Below are 25,138 nucleotides of genomic sequence, written 5' to 3'. Positions count from 1 at the left end.
TCATGAAACCTTTCAGGATTGTTGCTCAGCATGTTTAGTTGTAAACCTCGGTATTTTCTTGTGGATTTAGTATTTTTAGAGTTATTGCCCTTGAATTAGAAAAAATTTCCAATTTTCAATTTGTGTCGCACGTAACTAATAGAGTCATTAAACCTTACAGGATTGTTGCTCAGCATGTTTAGTTGTGCACCTGGGTATTTTCCTGTGGATATTTTTAGAGTTATTGCCCTTGACTTAGTAAAAATTTACAATATTCAACTTGTGTTTCCGTAACTCAAAAAGTATTTGACCTGTAGGCCTGAAAGTTTACAAGAATGTTGGTCAGCATGTGTACTTATGCACCTTGGGGTTTTCTTGTGGATTTATTTAGTATTTGTAGTATTTGCCCTTTACTTAATAAAAAATTTTAGTTTTCATCTTGGGCACATGTAGCCAAACAAAATTTGACCTAGAGACACAAGATTGACAAATCCGTGGAGTGAGGGGGCACATTTCTAGTTTAAGCTCACCTAAGCAAGAATTGTTCAGCTTTTATGAAAGTGATGGGGGTGTGTCCGTTAGTTGATATCAATCGCAATTTCTGTTCATAAGTTGGTATTAACTATTGTCTGGTGCTCACCTGAGTGTTAAGCTTTTGTGATGATGATGGCAGTGTGTCTGTCAGTTGATGTCAAATCACAATTTCTTTCAACAATATCACCTAAACCAATAGGTAAACTTTGCCCTAAGTTCATGTCAATGATTCTTAAGTGGTCCTTTAAAAAAATGGTCCAGTCTGATTCATTAGTAGGAGCTAAAATAGACAAAAAAAGAAAGAAAAAAAACTTAAAGGCCAATTATGTCTCTGAAATGCTACCAATTTTACATCTAAAATTTTTAATTTTTGGTATCGTGTTACAGTTTTCTAAGTAATACTAATTTGCCATATACATGGGACTATTTTTTTGCAACTATAGCTCTGTATGATTATAGTGACTTAGTAGTATTTTGTATGGTAGTAAACAAAACTCCTTTGTTTACATTTGCTACCTTTTGGACACATTACTTCATTTTCAGCGCTATTTTTTTTTAGTTGTTTAACATTCTGTCATGCTCTAAATCAATTATTAAAACATAAACAAACACATGTGTGACATTTCTAAAGAATGAAAAGGAAAAAAAAAAGATTTTCTGAAGCATTATGTGCTTTTAAAAAACTTCCCCCAATGCCCAGAGCTTATTTATTTTATATGTAGCAACACCTTGTCATCTTAAACAAAATTGATACAAATCATGCCCACAGGGTCAATTTATATATACTTGTAGCATTGACTGGTAGACCTCTAAAAAAATAAGTGGGCCTCTGTTATGAATTGGGGGGGGGGGGTCACGTTTACTGTTAATCCAGTATTATTCGCGATGTTTTAATTCTCGCGCTATAATTGAAGTAGTAAAAGGTCTTAAAATCTCCCTACACGTAAAACTTAAATGCCCAAACGTGAGTAATTTATGCTCCATGCCTAGTATACCTCTATAATACTTAATATGTCTTGCCCCTTGGGTTAAAAATGGCCTGGATCTGTTCATTAAACTAGTATTCATGGACTGCCTTTCTTTGTCAGTATATATAACACAAGTTGGCATTAAGCATCACCTTTTGGTACTCTATTAAAGTTAAATTACTTGTGCCTGTGTGGTCAAAATCTGCCCCGCTCTCGGGGGTCACTTAGTTTATGTAAAATTATATACATAATTATAGTAAACATGCCCAAAATCTCATCTCCTAATCTACACTGCCCGTAGCACAGCAGGATACATACCCTTGTTGTCCTCTACAAAAACTCCATAGATCTATAATGTCTACAAAATTTTCATAGATCTTATCAAAATTGGCCCTCATGTTATTGAAAAACCAATAACAATTTTGCAAAATCATTTATTTAGTTTGTTTAGTATAATGTTAGACTGGCGGTATTTGGTCATATGTCGATATTTGGTCATATCTCGATATTTGGTCATATCTCGATATTTGGTCATATCTCGATATTTGGTCATATCTCGATATTTGGTCATATCTCGATATTTGGTCATATCTCGGTATTTGGTCATATCTTGGTATTTGGTCATATCTCGATATTTGGTCATATCTCGATATTTGGTCATATGTCGATATTTGGTCATATGTCGATATTTGGTCATATCTTGATATTTGGGCATATGTCGATATTTGTTCATATCTCGATATTTGGTCATATCTCGATATTTGGTCATATCTCGATATTTGGTCATATCTAGATATTTGGTCATATGTCGATATTTGGTCATATCTCGATATTTGGTCATATGTCGATTTTTGGTCATATCTCGGTATTTGGTCATATGTTGATATTTGGTCATATCTTGATATTTGGTTATATGTCGATATTTGGTCATATCTTGATATTTGGTCATATCTCGATATTTGGTCATATGTCGTTATTTGGTTATATCTCGATATTTGGTCATATGTCACTATTTGGTCATATCTCGATATTTGGTCATATGTCACTATTTGGTCATATCTTGGTATTTGGTCATATCTCGATATTTGGTCATATCTCAATTTTTGGTCATATCTCGATATTTGGTCATATGTCAATATTTGGTCATATCTCGATATTTGGTTATATGTCGATATTAACAGGATATTTTTTCGTTTAAGTGAAATATGGAATATATTTTCAGGAAACATGATGAAATGCCACATATTTTCACGAGCCCGGACAAAGAGTGAAAATATGTGGCATTTTATCATGTTGAGTGAAAATATATACCATATTTCACGAAAAACGAAAAATAACATTTTTATTTAATTTCATTATCAAAGAAAAATGGTTACAACCCCTCTTGCTTGCAACGCAACTGCAACTGTGCAGCGCACAGTAATATAATTATTGTCTTGTTTTGCACGAGATATTAAGCGCTATATTGTGACGTCACGTAAACAACTTTTAAACGTCTGTACAGCGTTAATGACTGAGTTTATAAAGATATTAGTGTTCGGATTTATTTTCTTAGTTAGAACGTTCGGATTTATTTTCTTAGTTAGAACATTTTCTATCATTCTAGATAGTTTTCAAAATAAAATTTTAAAAAAAGTTGGTTTATATTTATCAGATTTTTTCAAACAAAATGGCGAAAGAAGTCCCTTAAAATGAATATGAGTTTTGACTCCACCCACTTCCATATTTATATTTCATATTTATTTTCAAAAAATATGAAATATATTTGACTGATATAGTACCATATTTCATGGGTAAAATTAAATAATTGGTCATATGTCAATATTTGGTCATATGTCGATTTTTGGTCATATCTCGGTATTTGGTCATATGTCGATATTTGGTCATATCTCGATATTTGGTCATATCTCGATATTTGGTCATATCTCGGTATTTGGTCATATCTCGGTATTTGGTCATATCTCGGTATTTGGTCATATCTCGGTATTTGGTCATATCTCGGTATTTGGTCATATCTCGGTATTTGGTCATATGTCTATATTTGGTCATGTGTCGATATTTGGTCATATGTCTATATTTGGGCATATGTCGAAATTTGGTCATATCTCGATATTTGGTCATATGTCGATATTTGAGCATTGGTCGATATTTGAGTATTGGTCGATATTTGGTTATATGTCGATATTTGGTCATATCTTGATATTTGGTCATATCTCGATATTTGGTCATATCTCGATATTTGGTCATATGTCGATATTTGGTCATATGTCTATATTTGGGCATATGTCGAAATTTGGTCATATCTCGATATTTGGTCATATGTCGATATTTTGAGCATTGGTCGATATTTGGTTATATGTCGATATTTGGTCATATCTTGATATTTGGTCATATCTCGATATTTGGTCATATCTAGATATTTGGTCATATGTCGATATTTGGTCATATGTCGATATTTGTTCATATCTCGGTATTTGGTCATATCTCGATATTTGGTCATATCTTGATATTTAGTCATATGTCGATATTAAGAGGATATTTTTGCGTTTGAGTGAAACATGGTCAATATTTGGGCATATGTAGATATTTGGTCATATCTCGATATTTGGTCATATCTTGATATTTGGTCATATGTCGATATTTGGTCATATCTCGATTTTTGGTCATTTGTCGATTTTTGGTCATATCTCGGTATTTGGTCATATCTCGATATTTGGTCATAACTTGATATTTGGTCATATGTTGATATTTGGTCATATGTCGATATTTGGTCATATCTCGATATTTGGTCATATCTCGATATTTGGTTCAATTTTCATTTTTTAAACACATGTGTTTAGGTCTAATTAATCAATTTGCATCAGGGAGAAATTGCGCCTCGTCTCTCCCGAGAATTGAGCTAGTGTCCATTTGTATTACAAATCTGATGCTCTCTATTTTAAAGGGATACTCAGGCAAATTAATGACAAATATATTAAAATTGTACTCAAATCACGATAAAATGGAATACACAGGCAAATTAATGACAAAGATATTAAAATGATCGTATGTGCTCAAATTACGATAAAATGACATTTATTTAAAGTCCCAGGATGAATTTCTGTATACATACTATATATTTGAAGTGTAAGTATATCTATATATGTTGAACCAAATTTAGATGGCGTCAAAATTACAGATTCATGTGATTTGAACAAACCCTGGAAGTTACAATAACAAGTATTGTGGATAACAAATATTGTGGATATTGTATGATTGAAACAAGTATTAAATTCATTCATTTGACATGTTCTTTAACATGTTTAACGTTTTCAGAGTTCACTGTGACAACTATTGTGAAATCGTAACGCTCTTACTGACCCACGTGGGTCAAGTTAGAAAACCACCATTTTATTCTTTATATGTAGAAAAGTTTTGTTCGTGTGACTGCCTAGTGTATTTACTTTGAGGACATTTAGAGAATAATGAAAAAAAAATCAAAAGAAGAAATTAAAATATTGGGGGAGGGTCTATGCCAAGGAATAACTTTTTTGGAAATTGTAACGGAACACCAAAAATACAAAGCTTTTGAAAAATTAAAAAATGGTGCTGTTTTTTTATATTTGGGCCTATAAATTATGAATAGAAAGTAATGATCGAGAAGTCTGGATAGTATAACTTTTCTCAGAAAAAAAATGCTTAAATGATTTCCTTTTTTTTAAGTTTTTAATGTCGTATGTAGATGTATAATAATGAAATGTGAACTCTTTTTTTATAGGAAGCAAATGTCAGGCACAACTTTACAATTTGAAATTTCATCCTTAAGTATTACCTTAACATCTCGCGTCGCATCCTTTGTATTTTTTATGCTGCAAATATTTAAAGTATTATTATTTTATGTTAATATTATGTTTTCTATTGTTGTTTCCTGTATATTAATTTCTATATTGCTTTGAGTTCATTGCGATAGCAAATATAGAAAATGAGTACAATGTTTATATATGAAGTGGTAACAGACTATTATGGTTATTTAAAGGTGACACAACGATATAATAACCAGCCCCAAGGGCGTTTTTTTTTCACTGCAAATGACATTATCCATGTACTAATTGTCAATAAAGTGTAACTTGCTCGTATATCTTTGCGAGCTATGTATCACCCGGTGTCTGTATTCAGGGCGAGACGTTTTGAAATCACATAATGATTGTTCTTAACCTCTTGTGCCAAACCTTTACAATCTTCTAGGATAAATTTTCAAGTGAACTAGACAGACCTTGACATTCACTAATAAATGATCTTGACCTTGAAGGTCAAATTTTTGAATTTTTCATTTTTTGTGTCCTCTAACTGGATATAACTTTGTTATTAACAGATGGATTGACCTCATATTTAAAATAAATTCTTAAGGACCTTATGAGCGTAAACTCAAGTTGACCTTGGCTCATCTATGACCTTGACCTTGGAGATTACATTATTAACTTTTCACTGTTTTTTTTTTTGCTATACAGTGAAAAAAGACACAATTAAAACAACTATTGGGACTGGACCAAATTGGTCTTAATTGCGGGTTAATCTTAATTGTGGATACTCTTATCATTGCTTACATACACATGTACTTCATGACCATGGTCTTTTTTAGGCATTTTGTAAGAACAAACAATATAAGAAAAGCATATTATAATATTTAATCTGGTGAGAGGAAAACATATTTTTGAATAAATTCAATATTTAATTTTTTTGGCCTATTTTAATTTAATTATTACTAGTATATGATTTACATAATTTACCTATCAAATAAGAAATTCATTCTTCACAAATTATTTGCACGCGATCATTCAAGGTACTAGTTAATGCGGCTTATTATATCAAATGATATTCAGCTAGCGTCCTTACTTCCTCACCTACAATGCACTTCCCGCAAAGCACTTTTTCCCCGTGTAAATTACTTCCAGGCACGCTTTTCAAAACTGTAATAGAAGCGAACGGTGTAACGCTCTCTGGCTCGAATGACCTGCTCTTCAAGCTAGTCATTGCCCTTATCAGGAAGTTAAATGATAAGCAAGAAATTTAACCAAAAAAACTTGAGATTTATTTCTTTGACATCATAGCCAGGATATGTCCCTGATATAGTTTGATGAAGTTATGCATCATTTATGGCAAGTTAACACAGTCTATAAAAACCAAAACCAGGGCAAAAAGTAATCTGGCTGCCACAAGTTATTTGGTTGCTGCTGAGGCGGCTGCGCGGGCAGAAATGAAGTTTCTCGCACATTACTTCCTGTATTTAAATATGGCGGGAATAAAGACTGTCCAGAGAAGTCCGGCGCTGTGTTTCTTGTAAACATTAGATATTGCAAATAGTCTGCAAAAGTAGGTCGGAGGATGTTATTTTGGGGAGGAGATTGTTGGTCTGCGGTAGCTGTTATTGCAACTGCATCTGTTGCTGGTACGCCGGCTGTTGTTGTTTCTTGGATGGTTGGCGGCGTTGAGGCTAGCGTATTTGATGTACTGGAGATTAGTGCATGTCCTTTCGTTTCTGTTGCGTTCGTTGTAGGAGTGGCTAATGATGTCGAAGAAGCTGATTGGTTCGGTGATATAGTTGTGGTTATCAATGGAGGCGGTGCTTCTACAGGAGGTGTGACATTTTCTGCTGGCGTTTGTTCGGGAGTTTTAAAAGTTTCAAATCTGTGGAAAGAATGTTGTATTTTTATTTTGTGGTTGAGATAAGTGTGCAATTATTTTCAAAAAAATTCGTTACATTTATACATACACCTTTTTCCCTCCCAATCCGTATGAAAAATATCTTATTTAAAGCATCTTGGATATTAAGTACGAAAGAAAATGAAATTTCAGTACTGTGTCATAAAGGTATAGTAAAATGTTTTCAAAGTAGTATATTGATTTCGATACAAAACACAAATTCACTACATATCTATACCAAATCAACAAAATATAGTTCATCTATATGGCAAGTGACTAAAAAAATATTTTTTTTTTTTTGGAAACGTTAATTATCATTACACAAAAAAAATAAAAAGATTTTGAGAATTAAAGCAGCACGCCTCCAGATTCATGCTTATTTTCATGAAAATTTGAAAATGTATTTAACAGTTCAATAATGTAAAGTTACCGAAATAATGCAATTTACACATATTCAATGACACTACAACCCATGTAAATTACCATATGCAAAATAGCCCTTACTGCGTTAGTAACGCAGTAGAAATATAGTAATTAATACTGGAAAATCGGCTATAAATCGCAAATAAAATGTAAATTGTTGCTAGAATTTTTAACCTTTATACTTTTCTAAAATCTTAGTACATTTTTATCAGGTTTGATTTTATCGAAATATTTTTGCTCATCTGGAGGCGTGCAGCTTTAAAACTGATAGCATTTCTTAGACATAATGAGTCTTTAAAATAAGTACTAGTACAATTTATTACAGTTGCGGTGTGTTTAATTACACTACAAAAGTACGTTAACCAGCTTGTGAAATAATGGCAATAACATATACGTTTATATCAAAATTAGATGTATTCAGAATATAAAAACAAACTTACATATACATGTTATCTGGATGAGGAAGCTGTTCTGACAAGGCTGTTATGTTGATGGGTTTACCTGTGAAACAGTCTAATGTATGATTGTCTTTCTTCACTATTAGAGGCTGACATCCATCAAGTAACATCTTACAGTCTTTCCTAAACGCGATAGCTCCTCCTGCATGTCCAAATCTACAAATTAAAGCTTATCCAATAACTACGGAATACTGTTCGGGCCAACTAAAATTTTGATAGTTGCACGCGGTAAATAATTATCCATTTTGTCCTGGTTGATGAGAACACGTGTGGCAAAATGTAACAAGGTTTGAGAGGCTCTGACACAGTACATTGTAAGTATTCATCATTTCTTAAAATACATCTTGGAAGACGAATTCGTCTTCTTATAATACATAAATAGAACTAGACTTCACAAAAACTGACACGAAAATAGGACCGAATGTCACATTCTCCTCATCACGTGATAAGAGTAAGATTATCAATTACATTGTATGTACATGTATATTAATTACATTTAAAAGTAGGTTTTTAACAAAGCAAACAAACAAAAATACGCCATTGAAATAGTGCCAAAGAATACTTGATTTATTATCTAATTGCCGTTAAGCATATCTAATTGCCGTTAAGCATTTTTTTATAAGAACGGAAATATCACCTTGTGCAGTTAAATGGAAATAACGCAAGAATGTGAAAATACGTGTACAAAGTGTACAAAGTATTAAAAGAAGCGCCGCATTACTACTCGTTTTATTTCAGCCATTGATTGGCACAATTCGGCGTAACTTTTGGACGATGCCTGCACTTTTTTCACATTTCAGCGTTGAACGATATACTCCTATCTAGATCTTCTAAAACGGTAAGTCGGCTGCGAAACATTACATACGTAACACAACATAATGTGTGATTTTTATCAGCAGCAAAAATAATGGAAGTAAATTAATTTATGTTGTAAATTTTAAACAAACATCTCATACTGCTGATTAGAATGACTTTGTGCGTTTGTTATATTTATCCTATGACTGCATACATGTACATATGAAACTGCAATATAAATATAATAAGAGTATGATTGAGCCGCTTCATGACAAAACCAACATTATGGGTTTGCGACCAGCATGGATCCAGACCAGCCTGCGCGATCAGGATCCATTCTGTTTGCTTAAAGACCCTATAACGAGTAAAGAAACTGATAGCGAACAGCATGGATCCTGATCAGACTGCGCGGATGCGCGGGCTGGTCTGGATCCATGCTGGTCTCAAACACATTATGTTAGATTTGTCGTGACGCGGCTCAAATGACTTAAAACTTGCGAACCCGCAGCACTGAAGTCCGTCCATAGTGCATTTACAGTCCAAACACTGATCTACCAGGTACAAGTTCGAGCCTGGGAAAAGCCGCATGCTCGAACCCTGCAACGGTTTGTATTCACAATAATAGCGTAGTCTTCTTGATACTGAAATGAATAAATTAATGTTTGACGCTTTTGTATAAAAGTACACCCCCACACACAATATTCCTTCCATTCTTATTTGATCTTCTAAAATCGGTATCATGAATACACGTATTACTTAAGTAAATATATACATGAATGTATGTGTGTGTGTGTGTGCGTGCGTGCGTGCGTGCGAGCGTGCATGCATGTATTATTATTATTTTATTTTCATTATATTATTATTTATTATTTTTATTATTATTATCATTATTATTATTATTATGATATACATGTATACTTAATAAAATCATTATTTTTTTCTTTTGTTATGGACTGCCCGGCATTAAATTTGGAACATTTCATGATTTCTTTAGCAAAAAATGGGATAAAGCTACCAATAGGTCAGACTGGCAGCTTTAGATTATTAATCACTTTCGGTTGTAACAGGTTAAAGTTTATCAAGACAATGGTTTATCAAGACATTGGTTTATCAAGACAATGGTTTATCAAGACAATGGTTTATCAAGACAATGGTTTATCAAGACAATGGTTTATCAAGACATTGGTTTATCAAGACAATGGTTTATCAAGACAATGGTTTATGAAGACATTGGTTTAACAAGACAATGGTTTATATCAAGACAATTGTTTATCAAGACATTGGTTTTGCTCGGTTTAAAATTTTGAGTGAATCCCAGTTTGAGTTTGTAAAGGTCATATGGCGACTTTACAGCATCACTTGAAGAGACCGACCTCATTTGTACATTATTTCTGCGTAGACTTGGTTCCTCATTGCAAGCCTTCGAACGGCTTTCAGTAAGTTAACTGGATTTCTTCGCATAAAAATAAAATAATCCAAAGTTCCTGCCGTGATACGAACACCGTTACACGTCAAGGTTTTTTTGTGTTAGAAACCGTAACTACTCAATATTTGAAGCCCCAACGAGATAATACATCACATTTAAAAAGAAATTACGAAATTTAGAGAGAGACAAACAAATAAGAAAGAAACAATTAAAGATATAATATGCTCAAATTTGATATTATAAAATATTGATAGTTGCTACTAAGCGTCTTTGTAAACATAAAATGAAAATGTTTTGACTTACACAAAATAGATATGTTATATTTAAAATTCTACGAATACATGTACATGTATTTGTTTCAGAAAATACCAACTTTTCCTGACCGCTAATAAGGATCGCAGTCTTCAATACATAGTTTATTCATTCTTTTATTCGAATTAGACAAATTCGATAAGAATTTTTATAGATTTCAATAAATTAATGAGCCGTGTCACGACAAAACCAACATTACGGGTTTGCGACCAGCATGGATCCAGACCAGCCTGCGCATCCGCGCAGTCTGATCAGGATCCATGCTGTTCGCTATCAGTTTCTCTACTTGTAATAGGGGTTGTAAGCGAACAGCATGGATCCTGATCAGAATGCGCGGATGCGCAGGCTGGTCTGGATCCATGCTGGTCGCAAACCCATTATGTTGGTTTTGTCGTGACGTGGCTCATTTCTATGATAAAAATATTTAACGCAAAGCTGAGCATTAAAAATGTATAAGGTAATTTACCAGTCATCTCAGCCATCAAGTTTGCTCGAAAACAAAACCCCACACAATTCTGAACCAATAATGCAATTCCAAACACAATAATCTGGCAGCAAAATAATCCACGGACCTCCATCTTTGACAACTATTTTACAACTGAATAAACACATAACTATAATAAGGAATGTACTTTTGATAATATTTTAGTTTCAGTAACCTTGGCTAATAAATTGCTTTTCGGTGCTAGTAACGCTTTAGGATGGTTGGCGAGTTTGGCAACTTTTCAACACAACAGTCGTGTCAGTTTGAGTAATACGGTAACGGCAAAATACAAAGGTCAGTTTTAGATAATGGGTATGTCTAGATGTGTCGTGTTAAATTTGACGCATTATAAAACACATTTTTAGATTTATGAGCCTTACCCACGCCTCCATCCATTAAGCTTCCGAGCGTCTAATCGCGTAAACATATGACAAATTAAATCGTGCTAAATATAACGATAGCTGTTGTTAATTTACTGTTTAAAATAGAATAAAGTATGTCTTTAAAATAGGTCTTTGTTAATATTGCAAACTTTAATAAATTTTAAAAAAAAGGCTTTTTTTATGAAGCAAACTTTGATAAATTTCAAAATAGGTCTCTTAATATTAAGCGGACTTTGATAAATGATGATTGCATTTTATGCAGTCATATATAGAACGGCAAAAAACAAACAAACAACAACAACAAAAGACATTAAAGGGTGTCCACTAAGGTTATGTGGCATGGCGGGACTAGAAATATTGTGTTGTTCTTTTGTTGTTTTTTTTTTGTTGTTTTTTCAAAATTTTATACCAATTGATGTATCAATATATATTAATTGTGTGCAAAATTTCAGATCATTTCGTCACTCCGTTTTTCCTGTATAATCACTTCTAATGTATAAACTCACATAACAATAAAAAGTGTTTAAACGCATTTAAGTCAAATCTAGGTACAATTCTCTTCTATTCTTTTCTATTCTATTTTCTATTTCTGTATGAGGACAGTTTTTAAAAATCAAGTGTAAGCAGAGGTGATTGTTTTCTCTCACCTGTAGTATAGAGGTACGATATTTATATCTCAACCAGGAAGTTACGTTACCATTTAGCAAAATGATGTCGCGTTTGATTTACATCAGGAAATGTTACCCAATCAATAGCTTCAACATTCTTAAGTCTCGGTAATGCTGTTTATCCAGTACCTTTTATACATCAATGTAAACGAAAAATTACTTCACTAAATTTATAAAAAAAATGTAGCTTATGGCCAGGCTCTCGCATTTTAACATGGACAGCAATTGGCTGAAAAAAGTGCCGGTAAAACCGCAGTAAGATTCAATTGGACATGAGGTGATTAGCTGAAAATGGGATATTTTCAATTATGAAAACTAATTCACTATATTGTTTATGAAGAAAATAGAATATTTCATGAGTCTCTATGATAATTTGCGATTTGGATATTTGTTTTAATCGGCAGAAAATTTCATGAAAAGGGGGTGGGGTAATCCTTTTTGAAGCCATTTTGCCAAAAAATTGGTTGTCTACCCCTATATAAAATGATTATTTTAATGTGTTAGACATTTCATTCTGCTAGAAAAATCATTCTTTAGCATGAAACCTCAATTTTAAGGTAGGATTATGGACCATTACTTATAACGTAAGTCTATTGGAAAATCAATGTGAGTGTCTGACCTTATCCTACATAATGAAGGAAGATTCGAGAGTGCGCGCTCACGCATGCGCACTTTACTTATGCAATCGTAGCGTAAGTTACGCTTAGATAAGGAACAGGAATACTATATTTACATTCATTTATGTCCTTATAACTAATAAACATGGGGTAAAGGGGAAATAAGGTTGTTGACTCGGGTGAAGGACGTAATGATTCAGCGAAAATTAACGTCAGACATAATGGACAAAAAAGAAGAAAAAACTTGCTTCTTTCATTTTATAGGATAATAATTATATACTTGTTGGTAACCGAAAAAAGTAGTACGCGCCCGAGAAAGAGATAATAAGTTTTTATTAAGCTTTAGATCTTCAGCACCGTGAGATGGAAAAAAAATGTTGAAAATATATGAGGCGCGTCATGACAAACCCAACATAATGGATTTGCGACCAGCATGGATCCAGACCAGCCTGCGCATCCGCGCAGTCTGATTAGGATCCATGCTGTTCGCTTACAAACCCTTTAACAAGTAGAGAAACTGATAGCGAACAGCATGGATTCTGATCAGACTGCGCGGATGCGCAGGCTGCTCTGGATCCATGCTGGTCGCAAACCCATTATGTTGGTTTTGTCTTGACACGGCTCATATGAAGCTACATCTAGGCTTTATCCACGAGTATGGTTGTGAGATGATATGTATTTTTTTTAGTTTGAATTCAGGTCACAGCGGCACTTGAAAGGGTTATATTGAAACATGCCAGCTTAAATTTGTTGAGGAGAACTTCAGGTGACACCTGCGTAGAAACACCTACGTTCCGTCAGCAAGCCTCGTTTTCATTTCCAGAGTCCAAAAGGTTCATATCAAATCCATATCATATCCCATATAACATTGTTTTCACTTCCAGAATCCAAATTGTTTATATCAAATCCACATCGCAAGTCATCTAGCCTCGTTTTCATTTCAGATAGTCCAAAATCCGTATCCAATCCTTATTGTAAATGAAGCATATCTATAGTTCTATCAAAATGCTAAGAGTGGTGTGCATGTGAAATAAAGATGTCTTTATTTATTGTTAAGAACAATACTGATTACACAGCTTCAAAACCTTTATCAGGCCCGATTTGCGCCTCGTCCAATATAGTTTGACAGCTGTCTAATCGTCCAATATAATTCATTTACTCAACAATTTTTGATAACTTCATAATGTCATAACGCCGTGGTTGTATTGTTATATAATCGCACGTGTCCTTCACGTGTCTAATACAATAAAGATGAGAAAGCAGTCATGAAAAGAATGTTTCTATATATGAATAAGTAAGTATGTTTAAAATATATATCATATATAAATATGAAAATTGTATTCTGTGTTAAGAGTTAAGATAAAATTAACGCAGGATGTCGTTTTAACCATTTGTCAAGATCTTCTTGTTTGTTTGTTTGTTTGTTTGGATATTTTATGTGTTTTTCTTTTTATATTTTTAGTCATGTTTTATACTACTATTATAGTTTTTGTACCTTTTTTGATAATTGACTGCAATAAAACCAAACGTTTGCCAATTTCAATGTTAACGATACTATAATAAAATAAGCCATAATATATTAGCCGTGTCACGACAAAACCAACATAATGGGTTTGCGACCAGCATGGATCCAGACCAGCCTGCGCATCCGCGCAGTCTGATCAGGATCCATGCTGTTCGCTTACAAACCCTATAACAAGTAGAGAAACTGATAGCGAACAGCATGGATCCTGGATGCGCAGGCTGGTCTGGATCCATGTTGGTCGCAAACCCATTATGTTGGTTTTGTCGTGACACGGCTCATATATTTTGAGAAAAACGACGGTGTTGCGTAAGAAGTGTCTTACCGTGTATATAATTAATATGCCACGCCTTAAACATGTTAAAATAACAAAAATGATACAACATCAAAATTTGACATGTCTGGTAACCAACATGGTACAACTCTAAACAATATCGGAGTAATTGTCTAATTATGTTTTATGAAAATAACATAACATATCAATTAAAAAAACAAGTTTTTTTTGTTTTTTGTTTTTGTTTTTTGTTGGTTTTTTTTGGGGGTATTTTTTTTCAAATATCAAATATCAGGGGCAATTAAAGGCACATTATGTCTCAGATTTTAAAAAAAAATTGTTTACTTCTGTTGAAGGAGCAAACATGAATTTTATAAATTAAATGTTCAAATATTTTTTTTAAAGAAATGTTAGATTTTTATAACATGAAAAAAGAAGCGATAAATGTGAAATCATTTGTCATTAAAGTAGCAAAATGTAAACAAATTAGTATTTTGACTTCCATACTAAACACTAAGTCTTTATAACTGTACTTATTGACAAAAAAAGCAACATATGGAAAATTAAAGACTTTTCCAGTAATTGACCAATGAGTATTTTTTTGGATACTATTAAGTACACCAAAATTAGAAGACGTTTGAGAAGTAAAAATAAAAGCATTTCTGAGGCATAATGGGCCTTTAATATACATGTAACTGCTTTAATATCTGAAGTAACAGTCGCGTGTTCAGAATAAATATCTTCAGGTGAATTTAACAAAAAGCAATGATCATATCGTATATAAAATTTGAGAATGTGAGAATTGGATTTTTTTCTCTTTAAATAATCAGAATCCGAAAAGGGAATACTTTCAGCTGAGCCTTTAAAGTGTAATTAAACACGTTTTGGATATTTATAATTCTGGTCACAAGAATTCGATAAAGAACAATGACTTCATTGCTAAGCATAAATTTCAGTTACTCATTCGTAAAGCGGCATGGATATTGATATTTTATCTCGAAAACAAATAGATAATAAAGAATAATTTTAATTGATTACGCTAATTGCAAATGGATATAACTTTAACTTAACTTACTTGTAACTGAACTTACTTAACTAACAATTACGATTTCTTGTTGTTGTTGTTGTTGTTGTTGTTGTTGTTGTTTAACTATACTTTATTTCTATTTTGAATTGATTTCATAGAAACAATCGCGGAATTGTTAATTTACTTACTTGTGGTGAATTTAAAATTACAGCGTTATTTAAATTTTCTTTATTATTATTATTATTATTATTATTATTATTATTATTATTATTATTATTATTATTATTATTATTATTATTATATCATCATCATCATCATCATCATCATCATCATTATCATCATCATTATTATTACTGTTATAGAATCGGATGAGAATGATAATTCCACGTTAGCTTTTATTGGTCATTGAACATAATCATAAATTGATTTAACTTACATTTTGCTTTTTCTTGAATTCATAATTTCCATATTTCTAAAAAGAGCGATGAAAAGTAAGTATTTCATTAGGCTAAATTATAAATATTTAATGTAAATAATGTATTGTATAAAACTAATTAGTTCGTGAATACTATGGTTTCATTTATTTGGGCATTGAGATTAAAATATCTAATAGAACTCGATTTACAATCCCCCCCCCCCCCATTAACCTCATGATAGTTTTACAAATTCAATTTACTTTATAAATTCGGGAAAACTTGAAGAATTTAAATTAAATGGTGATTATGACGGCAGGACACATATGAGCCGTGTCACGACAAAACCAACATAATGGGTTTGCGACCAGCATGATCCAGACCAGCCTGCGCATCTGTGCAGTCTGATCAGGATCCATGCTGTTCGCTATCTGTCTCTCTACTTGTTATAGGGGCTGTAAGCGAACAGCATGGATCCTGATCAGACTGCGCGGATGCGCAGGCTGGTCTGGATCCATGCTGGACGCAAAACCATTATGTTGGTTTTGTCGTGACGCGACTCATAAGAAATGTTACCTATTAATACACGAATCTACCTAATACTTAAGCATTGCTATTTCAAATTCGTAAAAAAGTTTGTAATTTTATATCTATATATAAATGGTAATTGGGAACATTTGTATATTGAAGAATTCATGATTTAAGTATTGCTTTATTATCGAAACAGTCACAAACCATACTTCCTGGAAATTGGTTATTCTTGATTTTATTTTTATTATTATTATTATTATTATTATTATTATTATTATTATTATTATTATTATTATTATTATTATTTCTATTTTTATTATTTTTTGTTTGTCTTTTCGAGCTAAACGCAGATTCAATGGCCTTTGTAACACGTTAACCCCAACTTGTTAATCATGAAAAATAACTGTTTACATTTTGTTTATAAATGATTAATTGACCTGGTATAATACAATTCAATAAAGTCCGCTCGTTAAATCCGTGAGTACGCTGTACGCTTCGGCTAACACGATAGTATTTCCGTCAATTACTGGCCATCAAAATCTGCCACTGGCTAGTCGAAGCACGGTAACGCGTCGCCCAGCGATACCTGCCCGGACCATTCGCATTCTCTAAGCGCACAATAATTACACAAAATGACAAATATATTGCTAATTGTCCGTTAATAAAACAATCAAAGGGGACAATCTATCTACTGGACGTCAAGATTGACAATTCTACAGTATATTGTCAGTTTCATACTTTCTTGGGTCAGTTTTGGACAGCCGTGTTTATACATTTGTAACAACAAAAAAATGGTTATATAAATAATGATTTGAAATATTAAAAAAAATATCAATTTTTTTGTGACAATACAGCGAGAGCTGTAGTGTATTCGCAGGAAATATTTTTGTAAGCGCGAACTGTAAGTACTGTTGTTAATTTATCAATTTCAAATTTAGGAAGTGTTATTTTTACATGAATTTCCATTGACTTAATGATAAAATATTTTTAAAGAAACGTCCCATGTTTTTCACAGAAAATATGTTTCATATTAGAAGTCGTATTAAGGAGTATAAAGCTGTGTATCTGCTGCACAAATCGTTGCTTGAATTTTTGGGAAATAATATTTCCAAAATGTTTGTATGAAATAGATATTGTAGTATAAATGTCTTTGAAAATGTATTTTCAACTTGATGTTACAGTTTCGAAATAAATTATCATTTTCCATTCACATTAACTATCTTTTGCATCGTTAGCTCTGCTATAACTCTGTTAATTGGTTATTGGTATAATAATAGTGATTTAGTATTTTCTACGAAAGTCAAAATACTACTCTGTTTACATTTTGATACCTTTATGACATATAACTGCACATTCAGTGTTACTTTCCTCAGTTGTTTAACTTAATCAGCTATTAAGTCATTATAAAATACATGTTTGACATAAAATATATGGATATCTGAGGCATAATGTCCCTTGCTATATTTAGGCTAGCATAGAAAAGTGCTTTGTTCTATTTGAATTTCCGATTCCGAAATGCCGAAATTTAAATACACTTGTGCCGAAAACCATAAATATACATATGCTAGAAACCATAAATACCTATGCCGAAAGTCATTCAAACCTATATATGCAAGAAACCATAAACACATCTGCGAAAACCGTAATACCTATGCTAGAAACCATAAAATACATAAGCTAAAAACCGTAAATACCTATGCCCGAAACCATTAATACAAAGGCCGAAATGTGTTAATACCTTTGTAAGAAACCATTACTACCTGTGCCAGAAATCATTAATATATATGCCGAAAACCATTAATACCTAAGCCAGAAACCATTAATCCATAAGCTGAAAACCGTAAATATCTATGCCGAAAACCATTAAATTATTTGCCAGAAACCATTTATATATATGCCGAAAACCATTCATACTTATGCCAAAAACCATTAATGCCTTTGCCGAAAACCATTTATACATATGCCAGAAACCATTTATACGTATGCCGAAAACCATAAATACTTATGCCAAAACCCATTAATACCTATGCCGAAAACCATTAATATCTATGCCGGAAACCATTAATACGTATGCCAGAAATCATTAATCCATAAGCCGTAAACCATAAATACAAATGACGAAAACCATTCAATATATGCCAGAAACCGTTAATACCTATGCCAAAAACCATTAATACCTATGCAAGCAACCATTAATACATATGCCGAAAACCATTAATACCTATACCGAACATCATTAAGATTATGCCAGAAACCATTTATACATATGCTAGAACCCATTAATACTTATGTCGAAACCCGGTAATTCCTAAGCCGAAAACCATTCATATGCCGAAAACTATTTATACATATGCCGAAAACCATAAGGCCCCTAATACATGTGCCGAAAACTATTTATACATATGCCGAAAACTATTACTACACATGTATGCCGTAAACCGTGATTACCTTTGCCGAAAACCAATTATATTGTATATCTCTTTGAGAAAAACCCTTTATACTAATGCCGAAAACCAGTGTTATCTCTTTGTTGACCTGAATATTGAGCTTTGGTAAAGTAGTTATTTTGCTGATTAATGTTATTTTTTTTTCAAAATTCATACACTGACTATTCTGTATTTAATTTAAAAAATTGAACATTTAAGAAATTGTTATCATTAAAAGCACAAGATTTCGAAACTCAGAAATGATTTGGAACCTTTCTAAATGTAACAATATTTATTTTATACAATTATATAAATATGAACGCAAAGGACATACCACACAAACAAGCAGAAAAAAGACTGATTGCATATGTTTATCAAACTAATTTGTCTTAACGCTTGAAATAAATGATCAAGCTCACGAAAGTGTTTTATTTTCCACTTAGTACGTGTATGTACCAGTGTACTAAATTAATAGTACACGCATATTAACTGTGACCTTAATTTTTGAAATTGTATACTTTGACTGTTTTTCATGGCCAGACATATTTCAAATGTTATTTAGCAGTTTAATTAAGTAACATGACTTTGATAAAGTATGGAAGACCTACCCAGCAATGTTTACAGATATGTCATTAATAAAATTATGTTTAATTAATTAGGTTGGTCATAAGCACTAGTGTATGGACAATTTTTATTCATATTTTTCTCACTTAACTTCCTAATACGATTTCCATGATGTTATTATTCTTTTTTACAACTCAATTTCATAATAATAATAATTATAATAATAATAATAATAATAATAATAATAATAATAATAATATTAATAATAATAATAATAATATAATAATAATAATAATAATAATAATAATGATAATAATAATAATAATAATAATAATAATTATAATAAGATTAATGATAATTATTATAATAATAATAATTATAATAATAATAATAATGATAATAATAATAATGATGATGATGATGATGATAATGATGATAATGATGATGATGATGGTGGTGGTGGTGGTGGATAGTTATGCCTTTTGACAATTAATTAATTGTTATTGTTGTAATGAATACTAAATGTGGAAATTGACTTTAGATAATATTTTTGGGGTTGTTACAGGGACTGGAGGGACCTGTGACCTAGTCTAGTAAATTAGTTCGCATAAGTAAGCATATCAAGCATGATGTAACAAAAATCAAGTTAAAGTTCCATAAGACACTATATTACATTTTTAATAAACTAAAATGACTTATGTTCACTTAATGCAGTTCAACATACATTGCAGTATTAAAAAATTGAAAAAAAAAACTCTTTTTTTATTGCATTATTAATTAAATTTGAATTTACAATGTGACGCGGAATGACTTGAACACGTCACATCAAACATGACGTGTGTTTGCAATAAATGTGACGCGTCATCGCTAGACAAGTAATGTTTTTAAAGTGTATAGTACATTTGTATTTGGTATATGCAAAATATTTTAAAGAAATGTTTAGCAATACCTTTGGTCCATAACAGCAACATAATTGAACAGGTCATTTAGACTGTTAAGAAATCATGCCTCTAAATAAGATTTGATGGTTTGCCTCCACTAACTCGTCATGCAATCTACCGGTCTTTTATTAGGAAAATGTAAAACATTATTTTAAAGACGTTTTCGGGAGCTTTCATATAGATATAAATGCAAAATTAAAATTGTCAAATAAAATTTCGATAAACTTGGCATGTTGTAAGAACATGAAAAGGGACAACATTTTAAGCAAAAACAATCAACCGATCAACCGATCAAAAAACCGATCAACTGCCCTACTGCTGCTGCTGTTGTTACTACTACTACTATTGCTACTGCTACTGCCGCTACCAATACTTCGACCACTTCTACCATCACCACTACTTCTACTATGGCTACTACTACTACTACTACTAAAACAAATACAGATACAACTGCCACTACCACTACTACTCAGACAAACACGCTGGTATAACTTTTAAACCAAACTGCATTGATAAATAGATTTCCTCCTATTTTGCATAATTTTCAATATCAACTCCTGTCATTGGTTGCGTGAAAGAATAATAATAATAATAAATACCGACTCTAAATGACAGCGGCGTTAAATAATCTGTAGATACATGTGTTTTTATAATAGAAGTGACAAATGCAGAAAACCGAGATCACGAAATAAAAAATATAGTCATTCCTCATTTACTTTTCTATTTGGCATTTATACTCAAGGTAAACGCAGGCGGTTGTAAAACGGTCGTAAAATTGTCACCAAATACATGAAACCGACATAAAAAAATGACCGGCTAAATAGTTTCCGGATATATGTACACCTTTCGCTAAATACCAGTCAATGAAGTTATTCGGCCAATCTCACTGTCTTAAAATTTTCAACATATTCGCGAACTAATTTACTAGACTAGGTCACAGGAATAAGACGCTTTGATCTTGTCCCCTACATTATCCCCCTCCCCCCCCAGTCCCTGTTACAACCCCAACAATATTATCTAGTGTCAATTTCCACATTTAGTATTCGTAACAACAATAATATGACACTATTACAAAATTTTCATTACACGTCTATAGTATTAGTTATAAGTACAAGGGTAGGAACCCATTCGCCCTTTGAGTGCTTTGATTCTACCCAAGTTCATAACTCAGCCAAATTTCGTTATATTTTTAAAAAAAAATTGGCCTCGATCAATCGAGTATAGATATATGTATGCAATGACATCTTCCATATTAAGCAGTGTTAAGAACACCAAAACAACCGGTAAAGTGAAATTTGACAAGATCTGATTCACGTAAATATCGAAATTTCCACGACTGAATCGCTTAAAAAGAAGCAATGTTGCGTAAGAAATACCATTGCATTTGTAGAAACTTAACGATCGATGTAACTCACCAACGAAATAAATAAAATTGATTCTGATTGTTAGATATATTTTTAGTCCTAATTTTACCAAAGTATACTTTTCGACAGATTTCAAATGAATACATTTGTACATTTGTAGCACATTATGCAAAGAGTACATCCTCTGCCTCCAAAGTCACGTGGTAGAACTATTTTCAATCTGTATGACATCCGAGATGATGATTTGCAATCGGCGAGGTGTTCCGAATGTTTGACAAAAAGATAACAATTAATTTATCAGAAGTCCTAAAGACTTGTTCATGCAAGCTTATAAAATTAATGAAATATTATTAAAGGCCCATTTAGCCTAAAAAATTTCAAGCTTTTTATTTACTTAAAAGTTACTCATTTGCCATATAGCTTAGCCATCTGCGCTTTTACAAATACGTGAAGCAAAGTTACAGTGATTATGTATTATGTATATATGGGAGTCAATTACCCCTTTGTGTACATCCTTTCTTAATTTATCAAAGACTACTTCACATTCAGCGCTCTTTTTTTTTTCAGATGATAAGTACATTTATCTTTTATGTATCTAACATTTACTTAATTTATTTTTACAACAATATAAACACACGTTTGCCCTTTGCGTGTGAAAGATAAATTTACCAATTTCTGAGGCTTAATGCTGAATGCCCAAGATGAGAAAAAATATTTCAAGAAAATCAAACTTGAGAAAAATGTACAAAGATTTTAAGAATAGTAAAAAGTTTAAAGACTCGAGTAATATTTTACGTGTTACGTATGATTAATTATTGCTTTTTCAGTATTTATCAACATATTACTAATGCGTGAATAAGCAGTAAGGACTTTCTTTGCATATTTTGGACCTTTTTTGGTTAATTTACGTGGATTTTAAGTATCGTTGGCATGTATTAATTACTTTCTTAGTTCACTTCACACTAATTTATTTTTTAAATACATTTTTAAAATTTTCAGAACAATTAGAATAAATCAAGAGGCATACCACTTTAAGTTGATTTTAAATTCGAACGAGACACCGATTTACTAAGGCTTAACACCACTATATTTTTACTTTTCAGATTATACCACTATGTATAGCAGCCGCACTATAGTAGCAATATTCAGCATTCTAGCAACAGTTTCAGGTAAGTGTACACCAATCGACTAACAAAACTTTTACTCATCGAACATGACAGTGTTATTCCTTTTTAGAGTGAAATAAACAATGAGTCTTTGAAACAGAAAGAAAAGTATGTTAAGACAGACAAAGCAACACTTTCCAATTGATGACTAGTTAAAAATCATCTAAGTGGAGGTGAAAGTCTGAAAAAATAAAATTAGTTTTTTTTATGATTTCCTGTATAAAATGTGTCAAAAGATAAGGAATGACAAAATGTGAAAGGTACTTTAAAGGAACTCCACTGATGTCCAAAGGTCTAAAAACATAAAAATTGATATTCTTTAAATATCAAGTGAAGCATTTAAAACGGAAAAAATGGATGACAAAGAAATATACCCAGAATTAAATTGAAAAACATTCTTTTTGTGCGATTCTTAGCCGGATCTGAGTGAAAAGCGTTGCAACGCTTTTCATTTTTGTGTCTTTTTCACAATAAAAATGATTATTATGGAACATTGGGGTGGGAGAATTAAGGGAAGATTTGCACACTAGTTATTGGACCAGAACTACAACAAGTAGTAAACATTAAACAAATCTCGAAATAAATATTTTCAAACCTCAGTGGAGTCCCTTTAAATATAAAGCATTGGGAAAGGGTTACGTTAAGAAATCGCCAACAATAAAGCATATTACACTTTGTTTGTAAAAATGCGAACAATGATAGATTACTGAGGAATTGGCATTAAAACCGCAAACTATGATACCTAATTAGCATTGTAAAAAAGATGAGAATAATGTAAAGTTTCTTAAAAATCTAGCAGTGTCAGATACGGTAAACATACGTCTATAGTGTCATCATTCTTGTGTATTATATACATGTATTCATATGCTTTTTAAGTAATTTCGTATCTCAAATTAAACATTCTCACATCACATAAACCATTATTTTGTAATTATATATATTCATGCCATGTGTCATTTATGTATTATATGTTGTATTTGTATATTTAATATGGTGATGAGCTTTTTATGCTTAAACCAAGTAATAAAGTTTCTGTTCTGTTCTGTTCTGATCATTGTAAGAAACGTTGAACCATTATAGATGTCTTAAGGATGTAATATTTGTTAACATTCTTGTGAACCATGATCCTAAAAGCTCAATGATTTTGCATTGTAATAAACTGTGAACCGTAATAGATACATTATTTATAGTGGTGGATAAAGCATTGTAACAAATTGTGAACAGTGATAGATACCAAAGATATATAACATTGTAAAAAATTGTGAACAGCGGTAAATAGTAAGATATTTAACATTGCAATAAATTGTCATTAAGATATTTAGTATTGTAATAAATTTTGAACAATCGAAGACACCAAAGATATTTAGCATTGTAATAAATTGTGAACAGCAATAGATACCTAAGACATTTAGCATTGTAAAAATTGTGAACAGTGCTAGAAAGCGTACCTTTCACAGAGTTTAAGACCTGTACAGCATGAAATGCTCTTTTTTAAAGCGACAAATGCGTTATATTTTAAACTGGAAAAAGTGATAGACGTTTGAAACGTCTAGAATACAGAATTTGCGTGTTCTTTTCATTTGAATCAATTTATTACCGAATTCTTTTCCTGACAAGCACGGTATCAATTATAAAATAGACATGTGATTCAGAAGAGATTCCTTTATCATTTTTATTTCATCTGAGCCATAGATAGTAATTGCAGGGATACATCTTTCTAACACTCTAATTCAATTCATTTTTATAGGTCAGTTTGGAGGCCCTTTAAGATTTCGAGGACCGGGGCCTCGCTTTTTTGGACCACCGACAATAATAGGCGATGGACCGGGTTTCGGAGGAATGCCATTTGGAGGGATTGAGTTTGGTCCAAGTTTTGGTCCAGGTTTTGTAGGACCAGGTGGCGGAGACTTTCCGCCTTTCGGGGGTGGGCCTATGCCTGGTGGAGGATTTGGTACAGGATTTGGTGGAGGCGGACCACCACCTACCGGAGGACCAGGGGGCGGTGGTGGGGGATTTGGGGGAGGAGGCGGGCCGGGTGGAGGAGGTGGAGGCTTTGGGGGTGGTGGCGGACCAGATGGAGGAGGAGGTGGAGGATTTGGCGGAGGAGGCGGTCCTGGTGGTGGAGGCGCTGGATTTGGGGGAGGAGGTGGACCAGGTGGAGGAGGTGGAGGCTTTGGTGGCGGC

General features: G+C 32.5%; 2 protein-coding genes across 2 annotated transcripts; both read right to left on the bottom strand.

The window, feature by feature from the left end:
- Positions 1–6,526: 6,526 nt before the first annotated feature.
- Positions 6,527–11,182, bottom strand: LOC132756710 (uncharacterized). Its single transcript, XM_060747840.1, has 4 exons — positions 11,041–11,182; positions 9,339–9,477; positions 8,024–8,197; positions 6,527–7,145 (listed from the first exon to the last, which is right to left on the bottom strand). The coding sequence occupies exons 1-4, from the start codon at positions 11,150–11,152 to the stop codon at positions 6,632–6,634; spliced, it is 939 nt and encodes a 312-aa protein (XP_060603823.1). The 5' UTR covers positions 11,153–11,182; the 3' UTR covers positions 6,527–6,631.
- A 13,520-nt stretch (positions 11,183–24,702) lies between these two features.
- On the bottom strand, positions 24,703–25,131 carry LOC132756713 (basic proline-rich protein-like; the record flags this gene model as incomplete). The annotated part of the gene is made up of 1 exon (XM_060747842.1): positions 24,703–25,131. A coding segment is annotated over one exon (429 nt), but the record flags the coding sequence as incomplete, so codon positions are not given.
- Between the last annotated feature and the right edge of the window lie 7 nt (positions 25,132–25,138).

Source organism: Ruditapes philippinarum, unplaced genomic scaffold, assembly GCF_026571515.1.
Source record: "Ruditapes philippinarum isolate M1 unplaced genomic scaffold, ASM2657151v2 ctg1978_1_1_1_1, whole genome shotgun sequence".
NCBI classification, from domain to species: Eukaryota; Metazoa; Mollusca; class Bivalvia; order Venerida; family Veneridae; genus Ruditapes; species Ruditapes philippinarum.
Note: the sequence above shows the minus strand (reverse complement) of the source record. Positions and strands in the feature narration are given on the sequence as shown.

Bases quoted from the DNA above. Each gene is read 5' to 3' on its own strand.
- LOC132756710 (XM_060747840.1), bottom strand. From the start codon at position 11,152: ATGGAGGTCCGTGGATTATTTTGCTGCCAGATTATTGTGTTTGGAATT. The intron at 9,478-11,040 runs GTAAATTACCTT...TATTCATTTCAG, and splicing joins CTTGATGGCTGAGATGACTG to TATCAAGAAGACTACGCTAT. The intron at 8,198-9,338 runs GTTCGCAAGTTT...TTTAATTTGTAG, and splicing joins GACGGACTTCAGTGCTGCGG to ATTTGGACATGCAGGAGGAG.